The sequence below is a fragment of the Sordaria macrospora genome, chromosome 1, assembly GCF_033870435.1.
Source record: "Sordaria macrospora chromosome 1, complete sequence".
NCBI lineage: Eukaryota > Fungi > Ascomycota > Sordariomycetes > Sordariales > Sordariaceae > Sordaria > Sordaria macrospora.
This window is the reverse complement of record NC_089371.1, coordinates 305998-320316: the sequence shown is the minus strand read 5'-3', so window position 1 is coordinate 320316 and position 14319 is coordinate 305998. Positions and strand designations below refer to the sequence as shown.

Genomic DNA, 14319 nt, shown 5'->3' with positions numbered 1-14319 from the left:
TTGATGACCTAGCTTTTTTGGGTGCTGAAGTGTGTTCCCAGGTCATGATGGCTGTGGCACAGAGATTGGGACTGGGGAGGCGAACAGTCAACCGGAAAGTTGGGAGGAAGATTCTGTGGAAACGGACGAGTGAACAAGATGATATGATAATGATCAACGTGGACACGGTCAGTTCCACGGCCGAGTGGTTCTTGTTGCCCGGCTGCCGTCATGGCCGTATGTAAAGTGATGTAGCTCAGCTGCTGAGCGTTACTGCGTTTGGAACCTCGACGCCCTGCTTGTCAGTGTCAATGGGGCCAACAGAGAGCTCACCTGTATGTGTATATCAATCACATCACGGCCACCCGCCTGAGGTAGAATAATATTTATACAAGTACCAAAACAGTGCAAAAAGCTATATGCGGAAGCTGGTCTACTTACAATGTCGAGACGGCCTATAATCTCCATGTCCCAGCTCGACTCCAAAGATCGAATCCAGATGCCCTGATACTGTACATCGTCCTAGCCAGATGTCCTTCCCTTCCTTCCATTCCTTGCCAAATCATTCCCGCCATGCTCACCCCTAGTAGTGAAACAAGGCAAGAGTATTCGCAAAAGTCGCCAGATTCTGGTTCCAGCCCGCCAAATCCTTGCTGTCTCTAGTGATCATGCTGACACTACCGACCGTGTTCAGATTGTAAACCTGCACCCACGGGTCCGCGGTCTCTCCAGTAGACCCGGTGGTCTTGTTCGAATGGAAGGGCGGCCTGTGGCTCATTACAAACTTTCCGGGGTTTCCAGCTCCAGTATCCCTGGGAGGGGTGCTGGTACTGAAGCCAGAGCCAGGGTTGAGGGGTCCAGCCCAAAAGATTCTGGCCTGACAGTTCTCACCAGAACGAAGAGTGCTGCAATTGACGTTGTAGTTATTGAAGAAGCTGTAAAGGCCGGCGCCGAAGATGACCACGTTTTTTGAACCGAGGATCCGGAGACCCCACGCCATTGCACAGGCTGGGTTACCGCCCAGAGTGAGAGAACCATCGGAGTTGATTGTCGTGTTGGCGCCGTACTGGACGCTTTGACAGTCGGTGTGGAAATCAGGGTCTCCGAGAGTGGTGTCGATCCGGGTGAAAGGGAACGGAGCAGGCGGGTTGGGCTGGTAGTAGGGCGTCTCGGTCTGAGCTTGACCCATGAAGACGTCGGTTGCATTGAGCAGCTGGTACTGGTAGAGTGTGTGATGTTCGCTGGAAGTGCCTACAAGCCAGACACGTTTGCCTTCAACCAAGACACCACGTCCAGCAAAGACGCTGATCTGGGTATTGTTGAAGTCCTCAATGTCGTGATCGGCAACCCAAAACCAGCTGTTCTCCACGTAGACATTTCCAGCCTTCTTGGTAACGTGAAAGCTCAACCATGCTGAAGTACACTTTGCATCAGCGTGGACAGCGGCATCCGGAGTCTTGAGACAGTCAGCGAGTTGTAGGTTGGATCCTGCAAAGCCACCAATACGTGTGTGGACGTCCCATAGACCAGAAGGAGGCATTTCGGCAACGGTAGAACTTGGGCCAGCTGGAGGATTGAGGTTGTACTGGATCAGGACAGCACCTGCTGTTCCTCCCTGGGTAGACACAATGATGTCGCTAAGTTCCACGCGGCCAGCCTCTCCCGGAGTTCCAATCTGAACCACAGCTTGCGGGGCGTTGATGTCTGCGAACTTGGGACCCGCACCGAGGATAACCGCTGCCATGGCTTCACCCACAGCTCGAACACCGCCTGGGATGTGAATAGTGTCGGTGACCTTGTAGTATCCTGCGTCGATGTACGCTACAGCCCCTTGCGTGTTAGCGGCAGTCTGGAACAGGTGGTTCAATGCTGCGGTATCATCGGTAATTCCATCGCCAACGGCACCATAGGATCGAGCGGAGAGGAAGGCATAGGTCGCGTAGGATTCGTACTGGGGCTTGGACCGCTCGTAGAATTTGCCGTTCTGCTTGAGAGTGGTAGGTTGAGGGAAGTAGACCTGATCGCGGTCCTCGTACTCGCGTGGGCCATTCGGGGTGTATGTGTTACCCTGAACTTGTTAGCATTTCTTGCCTAGTGGATCCTGTTGTTGAAGGAAAACCTACCCTTGCGTAGCCTGCGTCATGAACCAGTCCCGAAGGGTTGCCCTTCAGCAAAGGGCCATCCGGACCCTGAAGAACGGTTGGAACGTTGACATAGTCCACGTTTTCGACCACAAGTGAACCTGTGGAATTGACGTGGCTGGCCCCACGAAAGGTGGTCATGGCCGTCTGGACGTTGACGAACCTGCTGTCCAGAAGAGTGACAGAGCCAACGGCGTTGCTGGACATGTTGATGCCGACCTCGCAATCATAGATGTTCAGGGACTTGTACGTCCAACCCCAGTTCCACAGCTGCATGATGGCTGTTTTGGAGCCGTAGAAGGTGAGGTTGCGCATTGTGTACTGCTGGTTGCCGAACTGAGCGCCCTGCTTGCCGCCGTAGAAGACCAGGTCCGCCAACATGCCGCCGCTTCCTTCCTCCATGAAGATACCGGTATGATCATCTTCGGGTCGGGAGGAAAGCTTGAAGATGCAGTTCTGGATCGAGGTAGCCTGGGAAGAGGGCCAATGGAGGCCAGCGACGGTACCTGGGACGTCCGTGGTGTCAAAGACAAGGTTGCGGATTTGACGGAAGAAGACATTGGTGGCTTTGAACTGAAGGGCTGTGCAGACACTGTCAGTTGGGGAAACAATAGGGGTCAGATGCAAGGGTGAGAAGACTTACTACCACTGTTCAAGTACGGGTTGGAGTCAATCAAGCCGATGCCGCCGTAGGACTGGAAGTTGGGGCTGCCCTTGATGACCGGCATGGAAGTGGGATCGCCAATGATCTGGGTGTAGTAGTAGTTGATGATGTTGGTAGTGACGAGGTAGGTACCGGCAGGAAAGTAGACGACAGCCGGTGTGGTGGTGGTTCCGTTGCAGAAGGGGCCGCCGCCGCAACGGTTGCCGGAGCTGATGGCGTTGTTGATGGCGATGGTGTCGTCGGTGACTCCATCTCCTTTGGCGCCATGGGCCTTGACATTGCGGAAGACCTGGTAGGATTTGTCGGGGTTGAACGATGCGACGCCCTGGTGCTGCATCTCCTCCATCCAGTAGGCCGCACTGGCGACTGAGGCCAAAGCGGCGAGCACGATGGCTTTCAGCCGCATTGTGACAGAATCGGATGGTTGGTAAGGATGTGGTCTTCAAGAGTTTGAGGCAATCTGTCGACAGCAAGGAGGCGTCGAGGAGGAAAGCGAAGCCAGTCGTAAATGGTAAAAATACGATGCGTGACCGAATGCAAAAGGAGGGTGGAATGCTAGGAGAGAGATCGAGAAGGCAAAAAGATTGTGGGAGTAGATCAGCGACCGAAGCACATTATATCCGGTTGGTGGTGAAGGGTCTTGTCAGGACGAACGAGTGAAGAGGTTTCAGGTTTGAGTGAAGGAGGACGGCAGAGGAACCCAAGTTCAGCGGAGCAAGTGAAAGTGAAGGTGAAGAGGCCTCGTTGGATCTGGTTGGCCAGGGGCCGGTTCCTGCTCGTCACTCCTTCCATCTTCGACCCAATGTGTCGGTCGGTGGGCATCGACCTTGGTGGGCTGCGTGCCTTCCTTCTTCAATCTGGACCCGTCGACTCACCAGCAGGGCACTGCACGTGACGAACCGTATGAGATGGAGTTTCAATCCGCATCCATCGCCAGGGGCGCGATCCATCCATTGAAGGTATGCGGTCCCAACTTCAACCCTCCGTCCAGCTTCATCACAACTTTCCGACATCCTTGGTGTCAACACGGTTTGGTACCCCTTTCAAACTGCCACCACGCACTCAATCATCATTGCAACTTCATCCCGACAACAGACTGCGACAAGTCTGTTCCCATTCAGTATTGCCCACTGCCCGCCCAACCCTTTCTGTACCTCAACTCAACTGTGGCATACGCTCGCATGTCGCATCAAAGCCCCCCCCCCGGCGCATCTGCACAACTGCCTGACTGACTGGGCTTCTGCCTGCCGGGTGAGACTTCTCACACACCTAGGCAAGGTATCTCAAGAATAGAGCAAGCAATGCCAGTTCAGCACCGCTCGACAGATCCTAGGCAATCCTGTCGATTACCATATAGACATTCCGGCGGCCGGTATCACGGACCAGGGTCGACCGACTCGTTGCTCGATTTTTGGAAAGGTGATGGCCGCCAAGCACCTTCGTAGTCGCAAAGAAGGGCATCTCGCCCGCTCAGTGCTTGGACATGGCGCAGTACCAGTGGGGGAGGGTGCCCAACCACGAAAAGCGCGAGAGAGTGTCTTTCTGTGGGGATATCGACGAGCAAGATGAAAGGCAAGAACGATGCGTGACGTTGAATGCCCGGTGGCTGCTTACGTAATGCTGATAAGGGCCCTTAGCAGAGAGCCTTGCATTTCAGCGCAAAAGTCGTTAACTGCCACTGTCGGCCCGAGCCAAGCTCCGCGTTTGTTTCCCCCACCGTGCCGGCGCCCCCACCCTTGAACGACATGCCATTCTCTCATCCAGCGGCGGCTGTTCTCGACGACATGGTCTCAGGTCTAGCGACAACTTTTGCACAACATGCACCGCGGCCATCGCCCGTTCCGTTACCTTCGTTAAAGTGTGGGGCAGCGGTACATGATGTCCATATTCTTTTGGCGCCTTCTTCACATCCTCTCTGCTCAAATGGATTGATGGATCTTCCAACGGTTCAAGTGGCCGACGCACTGTTCCTTGACCTCTTCCTCCTCGTCTTCTTGCTGTCCCAATCGCTGGGAACATGCCGCTGGCACCTCTCACGAGATTGTCTGGATCCTGCCTAGGACGTCAGGTTTCTTTGTTCTGCCGCGTTGAGCTTCCCTGCCCCTCTGCTGTTGTCCAGAACCCCGCTTCGAAACAAAGACAGCAAGCGCTGTCAACAGAACATAACATGCCCCTCATAACCAACACCCATTTTGACCCCGCTCGGTATCCCGTCACCAACATTCACCCCCTTCATCAACCCGTACCACCATGGCTCAAAACACTCGAGTTTCAAGCGCGGCTCATCAGTCCGAATCGACCAGGACCCCCTATGCAAGCACCTCATCCGCTGTCATCACTGCGAGCCCCAGCAACATGTCTCCAAATACCTTTACTACCACATGGCTGAGGATATGGTCGCGCCGAGGCCAGGACGAGGATGATCACCTTGCGGATGGTGCTTGGTGATGTGGCATGGGTGTTCGGTGGCAGACAAAGTCTAGAGGGGACATGCGCTTCTTGTTTGCATCAATGGGACGGCAATAAGCGCCGGACACCTCATGTTCGTTTACGTTGACAACCAACGGGCATCTGAGCTTGTCACTCTTTGGCCATCAACTGTTGGCACTCAATCAGCACATCCATGCCCTCCCTGTTCAATGATATCTCGCATCCCCAGACTCTCACTCCGGCATATATCTTCATTCCTTGCTCCCACCCATGGCCCTCGTCGAGTCCTACATATCCAATCCACCCAGCTGTTTTCGCGACCACCACTAGCTTCTACGACTTGCCGTTTTTTATTGAACCGAAACGATGCGTCTCGCCGCTTCTCTTCCGGTTGCGCTACTTCTAGCCACCGCAGACATGTCTACGGCTACTTCCAGTCCCAGCGTGACCACTGCTCCCACTGTCTCGCAAGATATCCCTAGCACCTTCATCACCACCGCAAGCAATTGCACGCACACCGGTCCGACTCATTCCATGCATCGTCGCGACACCGAAGCCATCACCTCTGCTCCAGCTGTCGCACAATCTGCAAGACCACCGGTATTCACCTCCGTCACATGCATCGAGGAGTCAAACTATGGGGAGGAGGACGGATATGTCAAGCATATATGCAAGACTTTTGAGTACAGGCTCAAGGAGCTGGAGAGCGGTGCTGGATGTGCCCTGCCGCTACATAGCACGCTCTGGGGAATGGCGGCAGTGGCTGCTATCACCATGTTGTTTTGAGCCGTTCATCGTTGATGGCAGATCACAAGCCTAGATTTAAAGCTAACTTGCATACATGATGGAATAGAGACAGCCGGATCGGCTTGGATCAGCTTCGGGTGAAGTTGAAGGAAGGAGGCTGGGGGCGAGATTGGAAATACCACCATTTAAACTTTTTAGTGCAGCCAAGTGACTCCACATCTTAGTGCACCTGCCTGTCGATCCTTGTCACCCGAGCCGTATCAAGCTCCGATACGTGTCAGGGCTGGACTTTTCTCCAGGCCGAATCCACCGGAAGGAGGCTCAGCTGCCCCAGACCCCTGGAAAATCTCTCGGCCTGCTTTACCGCCGGAGTTTCCTCCATGATCTGCGTCTTTTTATTTTCTACAGTGACAGCTACTCCCATGTGACTGTCGAGTCTGTTTCACTGCCACGGACATAAAACGACCACGTCTCTTTCATGAGCTCAAGGACATACCGGCCTGTCTGCGTCCTTACACATATCCGACGTCTAAACAGAGCTTACTGCCATCACGAACATCTGGGCAAGAAGTCTCCATATTAGCTCTCACGAACAAACAACGGTCACCAACACCTACTTACGGAACTCATCAAATCCTTGAAAAATGCGTCTCACACACCTCACACTCAGCTTCCTGAGCCTATCAACCGCATCCGTCATCATCAACCCCCAGTCCCAATCCCAGTCTCCTTCAGTGACGATTTCCGCCTCCACCTCAAACATAACCGAATCTGCAGTCCAAACCGGCACGGGGCCTTCCAATGCACCCTCAATGACCCGCGTCAAGCCACCATCACCATCCCCTCCGCCTACCCCTCTCGCCGCAGAGATCGACTTCACAGATTTCGACGATGAAGACCTGAACGAAAATGTACAACACCACGGCCACGGTGGTGGCCATGGACGTGGCAGAGGGCACAGTGCTAGTACTAGCAGCCAGGCGGGGACAAGTGGTAGCGGTGACGGGAGCAACGGGGCCAGCAGTGGAAATGGAGGAGGTGGTGCTGCTGTTGCTGCTGGCGGAGCTGCGAATGGGAAGAAGAGCGATGGTGCTAGGCCGAGGGCTGAGATGCTGGGCATTGTGGGCGTGGGGGTGGTGATGATGGGATTGGGGGTTTTGATGGTCTGATGCATCCAGGTTCCAGACAAGTTTGTTGACGTGCAGTTGCCGGCCGGCCTCGGGGCCATCATCTATCGGGACAGAATCCTTTATTGCGGTTACCTTCTCGCACCAAAATCACTCCACTCCAATTCTCTGACCAGGGACTCTGGCGACGCATCTCAACGAGGACATGCGTGAGCCTCATGACGCACCGATGTGGCCCCCATCATCGAAGCTACGACATCCAAGCTTTGTTTCCGCAATATAAAACCGACGGTTACACCACTCCGCCGCTCCATTCCAATAACTTCATCAGCACCAAGTCATCACAACCACCAAAACCAGACATAATGAGTCCGACAACTGTCCTCACCGTCGCCCTCGTGGGCTCATCCACAGCTTCAACATCAGCATCAGCATTAGCATTCGCCATCACGTGCGGCTTAGCACAACCATCTTCACACGCCACCACACTCCCCATGCCATTGCTGAGAGCCCGAAATCCGCCAGTGCTATCCCCGGTCTCAGATCAAGACTCCGACACAGGTAGCGGCGAGTTGACCGATGTGGACGGCGAAGATGAAAATGAGAATACTCAACGCCATGCCCACGGCCATGGAGGTCACAGCCACGGAGGTCACGGCAGCAATGGAGGTACTGGAGAAGGTAATGGGCACAGCAGCACTAATGGAGGGGGTGCAGCAGCCGTGGCTGGAGGGGCAGGGGCAAAGGGTGCGGGAGGAGGATGCCTTCGCAAAGCACTACCGGCGGTTATGGCGTCGTCATTCGAAATCCTTGGGCCTAGACCGGCATGAACAACCAATCCACCACACCCTACTGGTTCGGCTGCTGCTGCTCCTCCTCCTGCTGTGATGCCCTTGAGGTTGGAGCCCAAGTCGGGCTTTGAGTCTGGTGTCAAGATCTGGTCCTACAATACACCAAGAACTACTCGTCCAGCCGTCGGCCCAAGCGGAAGCCGGTGCCTTGGCGCAGTCTGGTCTGTTTTTGCGGCCCTTCAGCTCCATTCATGGAGCATCACCAACCGGGATCAGAAGCAGGCGCAATGATTCAGATCTTCGTCACAGACTCCCATGAGCGCTGGCACCGCGTGCATCAACCGCGGACTGAACCATCGGCCGTGGCATCGTTCGGTCAGAGTCAGACACACATCTCGCCGATCATGCGGGCAATTGTTTGGATGGCGTACCTCTACCTCTACCGCATCAGGGAGCTGGGTGCCCGGTGAAGTGAAAGTCCGTTGGAATCCTCGGAGGTGCCGGCGCTATTGGGCCTAGTGTAGGCTGGCGGATGATGATGCGGGTACCTCTAGGCACTTCTAGATTTGCGAAAGGGAGGCACTGGAGTTTTTAACCAGCGAATGGAACATGTCAGGCTATGCATGAGAGGGATAGAATCCTTCCGGCTCATGTTGAACGAGGAGATTGGGGGTGTGGCGAGGGAGCAGGAGATGTCTGATCTGGAACTTGTACCTGATTGGATTGGCTCCTAGAGGTAGGTGATGGATGCCGGGTGGTTGTTTGTCTTCTTAGTGTACATGTAAGATATCTGTGGTGATCTTCACGGGCATGGAAGGCAAGGAGTTGGTAGAGATTTAGCTTGTCATTGAGCGTGGAACATGAGAGTGCCTAAGGATGGTTAATAACGCAGCATCGGGGATTGAGTCATTGACTTTGAGGACGATATATGTCTTGATGTATAGAGGTAGTGTAAAAGTTAAATACTTTATTATCCTTGGCAGACTGCATCATGTCTGCATCATTGTTCAGTGTCAGTGAAGGAGGACATAGGCTGTCTGTCGCATAACAGGAATGGTCTGATGCTGATGACCTGGGTCGTGAAATGAAAAGGAAGATGGCACGGTTTGGGGGATCCGTAATGACGGACTAGACGCATTCACGCCAGCGTAACACTCTGTGCTTCCCATGTCCCTGAGGATGTGGCAGGGATATAAACAAAGCACCCAGCCCTTCCTCCAGAGCGTATAAAATTCACTTGCCAGTTCCCGACCATTCCACCCTCCAGGCAGATATTATCATGGATCCACGCAAACTCGTGGCAAAAGCCAAGCAGGAAGCCACTACACTACATCCTCTTTCAACATCCCTATCACAAGCCAAACCACCCACAATATACTTAACTAACACCAGTAAAATGCGCCGCCCTTCATCCCTCGTTTTCTCCCTCTCCTCCGTGCTGCTTGTCCTCGGATCCAGCACAGCCGTAACCTCATCCTCGCCCCCTCCACTCCCAACCCTACACCCAATATTATTGCCGCCCGCCATGATGCGATCCATGTCAAGGGCACCACCACCGTTGATCCCCTCGACATCAACCCCCCTTCGCCACACCCTACAATGTGACCTCCAATAACATAACCGTACTTCACCGTCCTAATTGGCGTAACTTCACCCACACCAGCGAGGGCAGCGCAACCAACACTCCCCCCGGTACTACTTTTCTCGCTGTGCTTCACCAGCGCAGCCCCCCTGGGCCTGCCGGAAATTTCCCATTCATGGCAGCTCAACTCTATCGTGCCACCGGTGCCCTCCTCCGCCCATCTCATACCTCGTTACTCCCGACCCCAATTCCTGTGATGGGCTCTGGCTATGCAACTCTACTGGCTTCTCCTTGATTTCTGATGAGCCATACAGCTCGTTGCCATGCTGCGCAGCAGCCCCCGTCCCTTGTTCTCCTTCTCCTCCTTCTCCTGCCCCTGATGTACCTTCTCCGGACCCTGACTCTCCGGCAGCTGCGGCGGCGGCGTCCCGAGCGGCCAGTCCTTGCTTCCTTCCCCGAAGGAAAAAGAAGAGACAGAGGCCGGCAACGCCGAGCACGGCGACTGCGGACCCGACGCTAATTCCGGCTATGGCGCCGCTGCTTAGACTTCCTCCTTTGCCGCTTTCTGGCTTGGAGTTTGCCGGTTCGCCACTGGTTTCTGGTCCCAAGCCCGTCGAGGAGGGAGCGGGAGGACTGGATGCCGCCGCGGACGGAGTTGCGGCTGTACTCGCGGCAGGATCATTGGTGGTGGTGGTGGTAGATAGGAGGGGTAGAGATAATTCTAGCGACGAAGACAATGCAACAGATGATGTGATTTGAGACAATGTCGTTGATGTACCGGCAGAGACAGTGACTGGTACGGGGTCGGCGCCGGACGACTCGCTACTAGTCATCCATGGGTCGGGTAGAAAAGTTTTGGGAGTCTCGCGTCGCGCTACAGAAACCCACGCGTAACCTGCGCCATTCATATTAACTCGAAATCGGCAGAAGTAAGTCCCTCTGATCCTGTTTATACCGTGAATCACGATCGGGTACGATCCATTGGGACCGGGAACGCCCGTTACTTCGTCAACTAAAATAAGATTACAGCAAGTCGGTTAGAGTAATTTGAAGACTTGGAGCAAATGGAAGGTACCTCTAAGCACTACAGCTGCGGATGGCGGGTTGCAATACCTCAAAGCTAATTTACTTAGAGGTAGGCAACGTGACAGGGAAGGAATGAAGGAATGGAAGGAGCTTACCCGTCTCGTCGTTTTCCCTGCTATTAGTGTCCCCACAGATAACTGAAATATCGTTCGTCGGTTTCTCATTCTTGAAGACTACCCAGATCTCATCTTCGAGGTAGACAGTCCGCCAACCGCCACTGGGGTATTCCTGCGGGAATATGACCACTCCGACTACGGGACTGATCAATAGGACCAGCGAAATGAGAAGTGGTATGAAAGGGAGCCGTGGCTTCATTATCGGAATTCTGTGTAGGCCCCTTTGTACTCTTGCTGGGAAGTCGATTGTCGCAGTGACGAAAGAAGAGGATGAACGAGGAAAGGAGGTGGTTTAAGATCCAACAAAAGCCAGCACCGACGAAGCGACACTCAACATGTAGAAGAGCACCAGAAAGCGTGGCGGTAGAAAACAGAGCGATGCGGTCCCGGCCGCCAGAGCAGGGTCACTCGCCTTATAATAAATGTCCCTTCATACCCTTCTGCCCTTCTTTCCGTGCGAAATTTCTGTAAAAATTCCCGTCACTTGGGCTGACTCGTGGCTGGATCGGTCGCGTACCCGCGTGGCAACCGCATATGTAATGGGGAGTTACATCGCTCCATAATGGCCCGCCATTCCCAACAAGTGAGGACCATACGAATTCCTAATGACCACCAACTGCATGAGAATGCAATGCGAAAATCTTCGCTAGACCCTTATGGCCGACTGATCGGCGGCCTGGTGCGTGTCAATGTGTCTGGACTTCATGGTGACGAGCAGTACATATTCCGAAGGAAAAAAATGCCACAAGCCTTGCAACTTTGACGGAATCCAGGACTGAGAGTTCAAGGCAGCATAGACTGGTGGTGTAGCCAGCCGTAAAAGTGCAAGGCAGCGTAGCTCGACGATGTAGCCAGCCGATAAGCTCCAGAGTAGGAGCAAGGTGACACAACAGAGTACCTGGAAAGCTTGGAAGGCCATGCAGGATTCATCACGGACTAAAACTTGCTGGCCGAATTGGATGGTGGACTAGTGGTGCATCTGGCACAGTATGTCGAACGTCGGTTGGACTCTTCTCGGTGCGAAGAGAATATCAGGCCCTCCTTCCGCCGCCAATCATTCGTTTTTACCGTTCCGTCGTACTCATCGGCCCACCGCGTGGCACTGCGCAACGACCAAAGGAAGGAAATGGTGATAACATTATATCATTCCCGGCCACACTTCACTCCAACAGGCAATGTGACTTCACGGGTTCACATATCAGCCTGCTTGCCCAACTCCCCGGGAGGCCCCTACCAGCCCATCTTGGTTAGAGATGTCTGTCTTGCAATCATGCCACTAGCCGAGGGCGTGTTGGAAAGCTGAGAGAGTTCGCACAGTAGCAGTTGGATGAGATTCCCGGAGCCGCCGATTGCACCACGGAATGTTTCTTCCACGTACCTCACGGGGCCTCAACAGTAATATCCTGCTTCGCCTGCCTCTCCATAGCCCGTTGATCAGGAGTCGGTATCTCCGCAATAACCCGTGAACCATTCTGATACCGCATCGCCGCATTCGCTGAACTCTCCGAGTGCAGCTCCAAAACCGCCGGCGGTGGTGATAGGCCGTGCCCTTGCCAGCCGGACATAGTCGATGGGGTTCCAGGTCCCGAAAGCACCGAGTGATAGGGGTATGGGCCGTATTGCGATGGAGTCGAAGGCGGATAGTACGACGAGTATAGAGTCGACGGTGATAGCGGATGTGGTGTATAAAGCTCAGGCAATGGGTTGCCCATCTGACCTTGTTCCTCCATATGGTCCCCTTCGTATCTTGTCTGGACCATCGTGGTCGGACTTCCGCTGGGTGTCATATCGTCGCTCTTTACGTTCAAGCTGTCTTTTTCGAGCCTTGCATGTTCCTTCTGATTCTTCCGCCGCCACCACAAAGCAAATAAACCGCCGCATAACAGCAAGACGGCCATGGCTCCGACGATGGTTCCAGCCATCCAGGCTTTGGATTGTGAGGGAGTAGAAGGCTGTGGGTCTGCGGTAGCGGTAGCGGTAGCTGTCGTGGCCGCGGAGGATGTGATTGACGGCTCCGTGATGGAGGCCGAGGACGCTGGAGTGGGCGGTTGTGGAGTGCTGGAAGTCGTGCTGGAAGTCGTGCTGGAGGTTGAGCTGGCTGAGCTAGTTGACGTAGCTATCTCGCGGTATAACGAGTGAACGGCGTAACCTGTGACTCCGCAACCTATTTCTCTCCATTTGGTAGTTGCTTCGGGGAATTTGTCGAAAATGGTAACGGTGACGCAGTTCGGATAGTCAGAAGGACTGCGACCAAGGACCGCAGTGTCAGCATGCCGGTTGATCGGTTCGAGAAGGGCCACAGTTCGCCAAAAGATTCTACATACCATACTGAAGTGCCACCACCATACCTCAGAGACAGCGTGTTGCCAACACATTCCGTGAAGAAGTTGCAGTCGGGGTTTCCTATCGGGCAACAATACGCGAAAGATCTCCAGGTGTCGAAGGTTGCGCTTGGCCCGCAACCAAACGAAGAGGCTGAATTACACAAAGTCAATACGAGAATAACCTGTCATTTTCCATGAAAGATCTTACTATCACGGTTTTCGGCAAAGTAGATGCCCTGGAACGCAGGGTCAAAGGTAGTTGTCTGGCCGGCTGCTGAGCTGATCATTATCAAGTATCCCACCAGTGCCTTCTGAACACGACGGTGCGGGGCCAACCCAGTGACTCTTTGGACCATCGTGATGTTTTCACTGACAGTTATCAACAGAGGAAATGTTGGAAGGTTGGATTTTGAAGCTGATAGAGGATGTCAAGTCGAACGGTAGCTTGGAATGGACCGAAAAAGGGACGAAGTCGGTGGAAGACAGCAGTTCAAAGAGGGGTGAGAAAAACGCAGCGCGCAGTCGGGGAAAGTTGGAGGGTCAACCAGAACCTGAATACACGACCATGCTCTTTCTCTCATTCAAACAATGGTGTGCTTGTAGACAGAAGGTAAGACGAAACCGACAAGTTATCGGGGCCTGTCTCAGCTGTGGTCTTTTGGTCTGTTTGGGCTGGTAGCCCACTTTCAGGTCGCGACACGTTGAAGCAATTGTACCTCGTGCTGTGGTTCCATTGCGGCATGTCGTTGCCTTCTGGTATAAAGGCCCACGGCCCGTAGTGTTTGCTTGACTGAAGCAAGGGAAGAAACCTAATAAGAACAGACATGTTTTCACAAGTCGCCTGCTTCATGCTTGGGCAAACACCTGTTCTTGAATTTGTGGTTTGGCTTTTCTCGTGCTGGCTCTCCCGCCATTAGGTTGAGTATTGTTGGTGTATGCAAAGCAGCGGTTGTTGAACCACATGGTGGACTCGCCGCGGGCGCCACCCGGGGCCTGGTTTGTGATCGAGTCCCTCAGGCGTGACAGCTCGTAGCCACAGTCATGCTCGCGACACATCTCTGCGTATGCGCGCCTTGAGTACTCCAACCATTGGTCCGAAGGAAGTCGCTGTCATCGTTGATGAGTTGGAGGCAGCAATACGGTATTGAGAAGGCGAGAAACCTCGGTGGCAGGGTGGCAGGGCGTCAACATGCTAGGAGTCGTGGTCAAGCGTATGCAGGAAATAGAGTAGAAGAAAGGTAATGAAATCGGCAATAGAGGTCATTGGTCGATTTAAGAACTATGGAATGCAAAATGGACAACACAGGAGGCGATGTTGTTTGCCAGATTCAG

General features: G+C 53.9%; 4 protein-coding genes across 4 annotated transcripts; 1 reads left to right on the top strand and 3 right to left on the bottom strand.

Moving 5' to 3' along the window:
• Window positions 1-349: 349 nt before the first annotated feature.
• SMAC4_09111 (uncharacterized protein) lies at window positions 350-3984 on the bottom strand. Its single transcript, XM_003345022.2, has 3 exons — window positions 2764-3984; window positions 2103-2701; window positions 350-2047 (listed from the first exon to the last, which is right to left on the bottom strand). The coding sequence occupies exons 1-3, from the start codon at window positions 3188-3190 to the stop codon at window positions 563-565; spliced, it is 2511 nt and encodes an 836-aa protein (XP_003345070.1). The 5' UTR covers window positions 3191-3984; the 3' UTR covers window positions 350-562.
• Window positions 3985-4818: 834 nt separating this feature from the next.
• On the top strand, window positions 4819-6000 carry SMAC4_09112 (uncharacterized protein; the record flags this gene model as incomplete). The annotated part of the gene is made up of 1 exon (XM_003345023.2): window positions 4819-6000. The coding sequence occupies exon 1, from the start codon at window positions 5581-5583 to the stop codon at window positions 5998-6000; it is 420 nt and encodes a 139-aa protein (XP_003345071.1). The 5' UTR covers window positions 4819-5580.
• Window positions 6001-8561: 2561 nt separating this feature from the next.
• SMAC4_09114 (uncharacterized protein) lies at window positions 8562-10862 on the bottom strand (the record flags this gene model as incomplete). Its single annotated transcript, XM_024655990.2, has 2 exons — window positions 8562-10473; window positions 10643-10862. The coding sequence occupies 2 exons, from the start codon at window positions 10860-10862 to the stop codon at window positions 9635-9637; spliced, it is 1059 nt and encodes a 352-aa protein (XP_024511770.1). The 3' UTR covers window positions 8562-9634.
• A 1180-nt stretch (window positions 10863-12042) lies between these two features.
• SMAC4_09115 (uncharacterized protein) lies at window positions 12043-14076 on the bottom strand (the record flags this gene model as incomplete). Its single annotated transcript, XM_003345026.2, has 3 exons — window positions 13196-14076; window positions 12988-13066; window positions 12043-12907 (listed from the first exon to the last, which is right to left on the bottom strand). Exons 1-3 carry the CDS (start codon window positions 13341-13343, stop codon window positions 12043-12045), a joined length of 1092 nt encoding a protein of 363 aa, XP_003345074.1. The 5' UTR covers window positions 13344-14076.
• Between the last annotated feature and the right edge of the window lie 243 nt (window positions 14077-14319).

What these genes read in the sequence shown, in the direction of transcription:
- SMAC4_09111 (XM_003345022.2), bottom strand. Translation starts at nt 3,190, where the DNA reads ATGCGGCTGAAAGCCATCGTGCTCGCCGCTTTGGCCTCAGTCGCCAGT. An exon ending in CCCGTACTTGAACAGTGGTA is followed by an intron (nt 2,702 to 2,763) that starts GTAAGTCTTCTC and finishes GTGTCTGCACAG; the next exon opens with CCCTTCAGTTCAAAGCCACC. An exon ending in ATGACGCAGGCTACGCAAGG is followed by an intron (nt 2,048 to 2,102) that starts GTAGGTTTTCCT and finishes TAACAAGTTCAG; the next exon opens with GGTAACACATACACCCCGAA.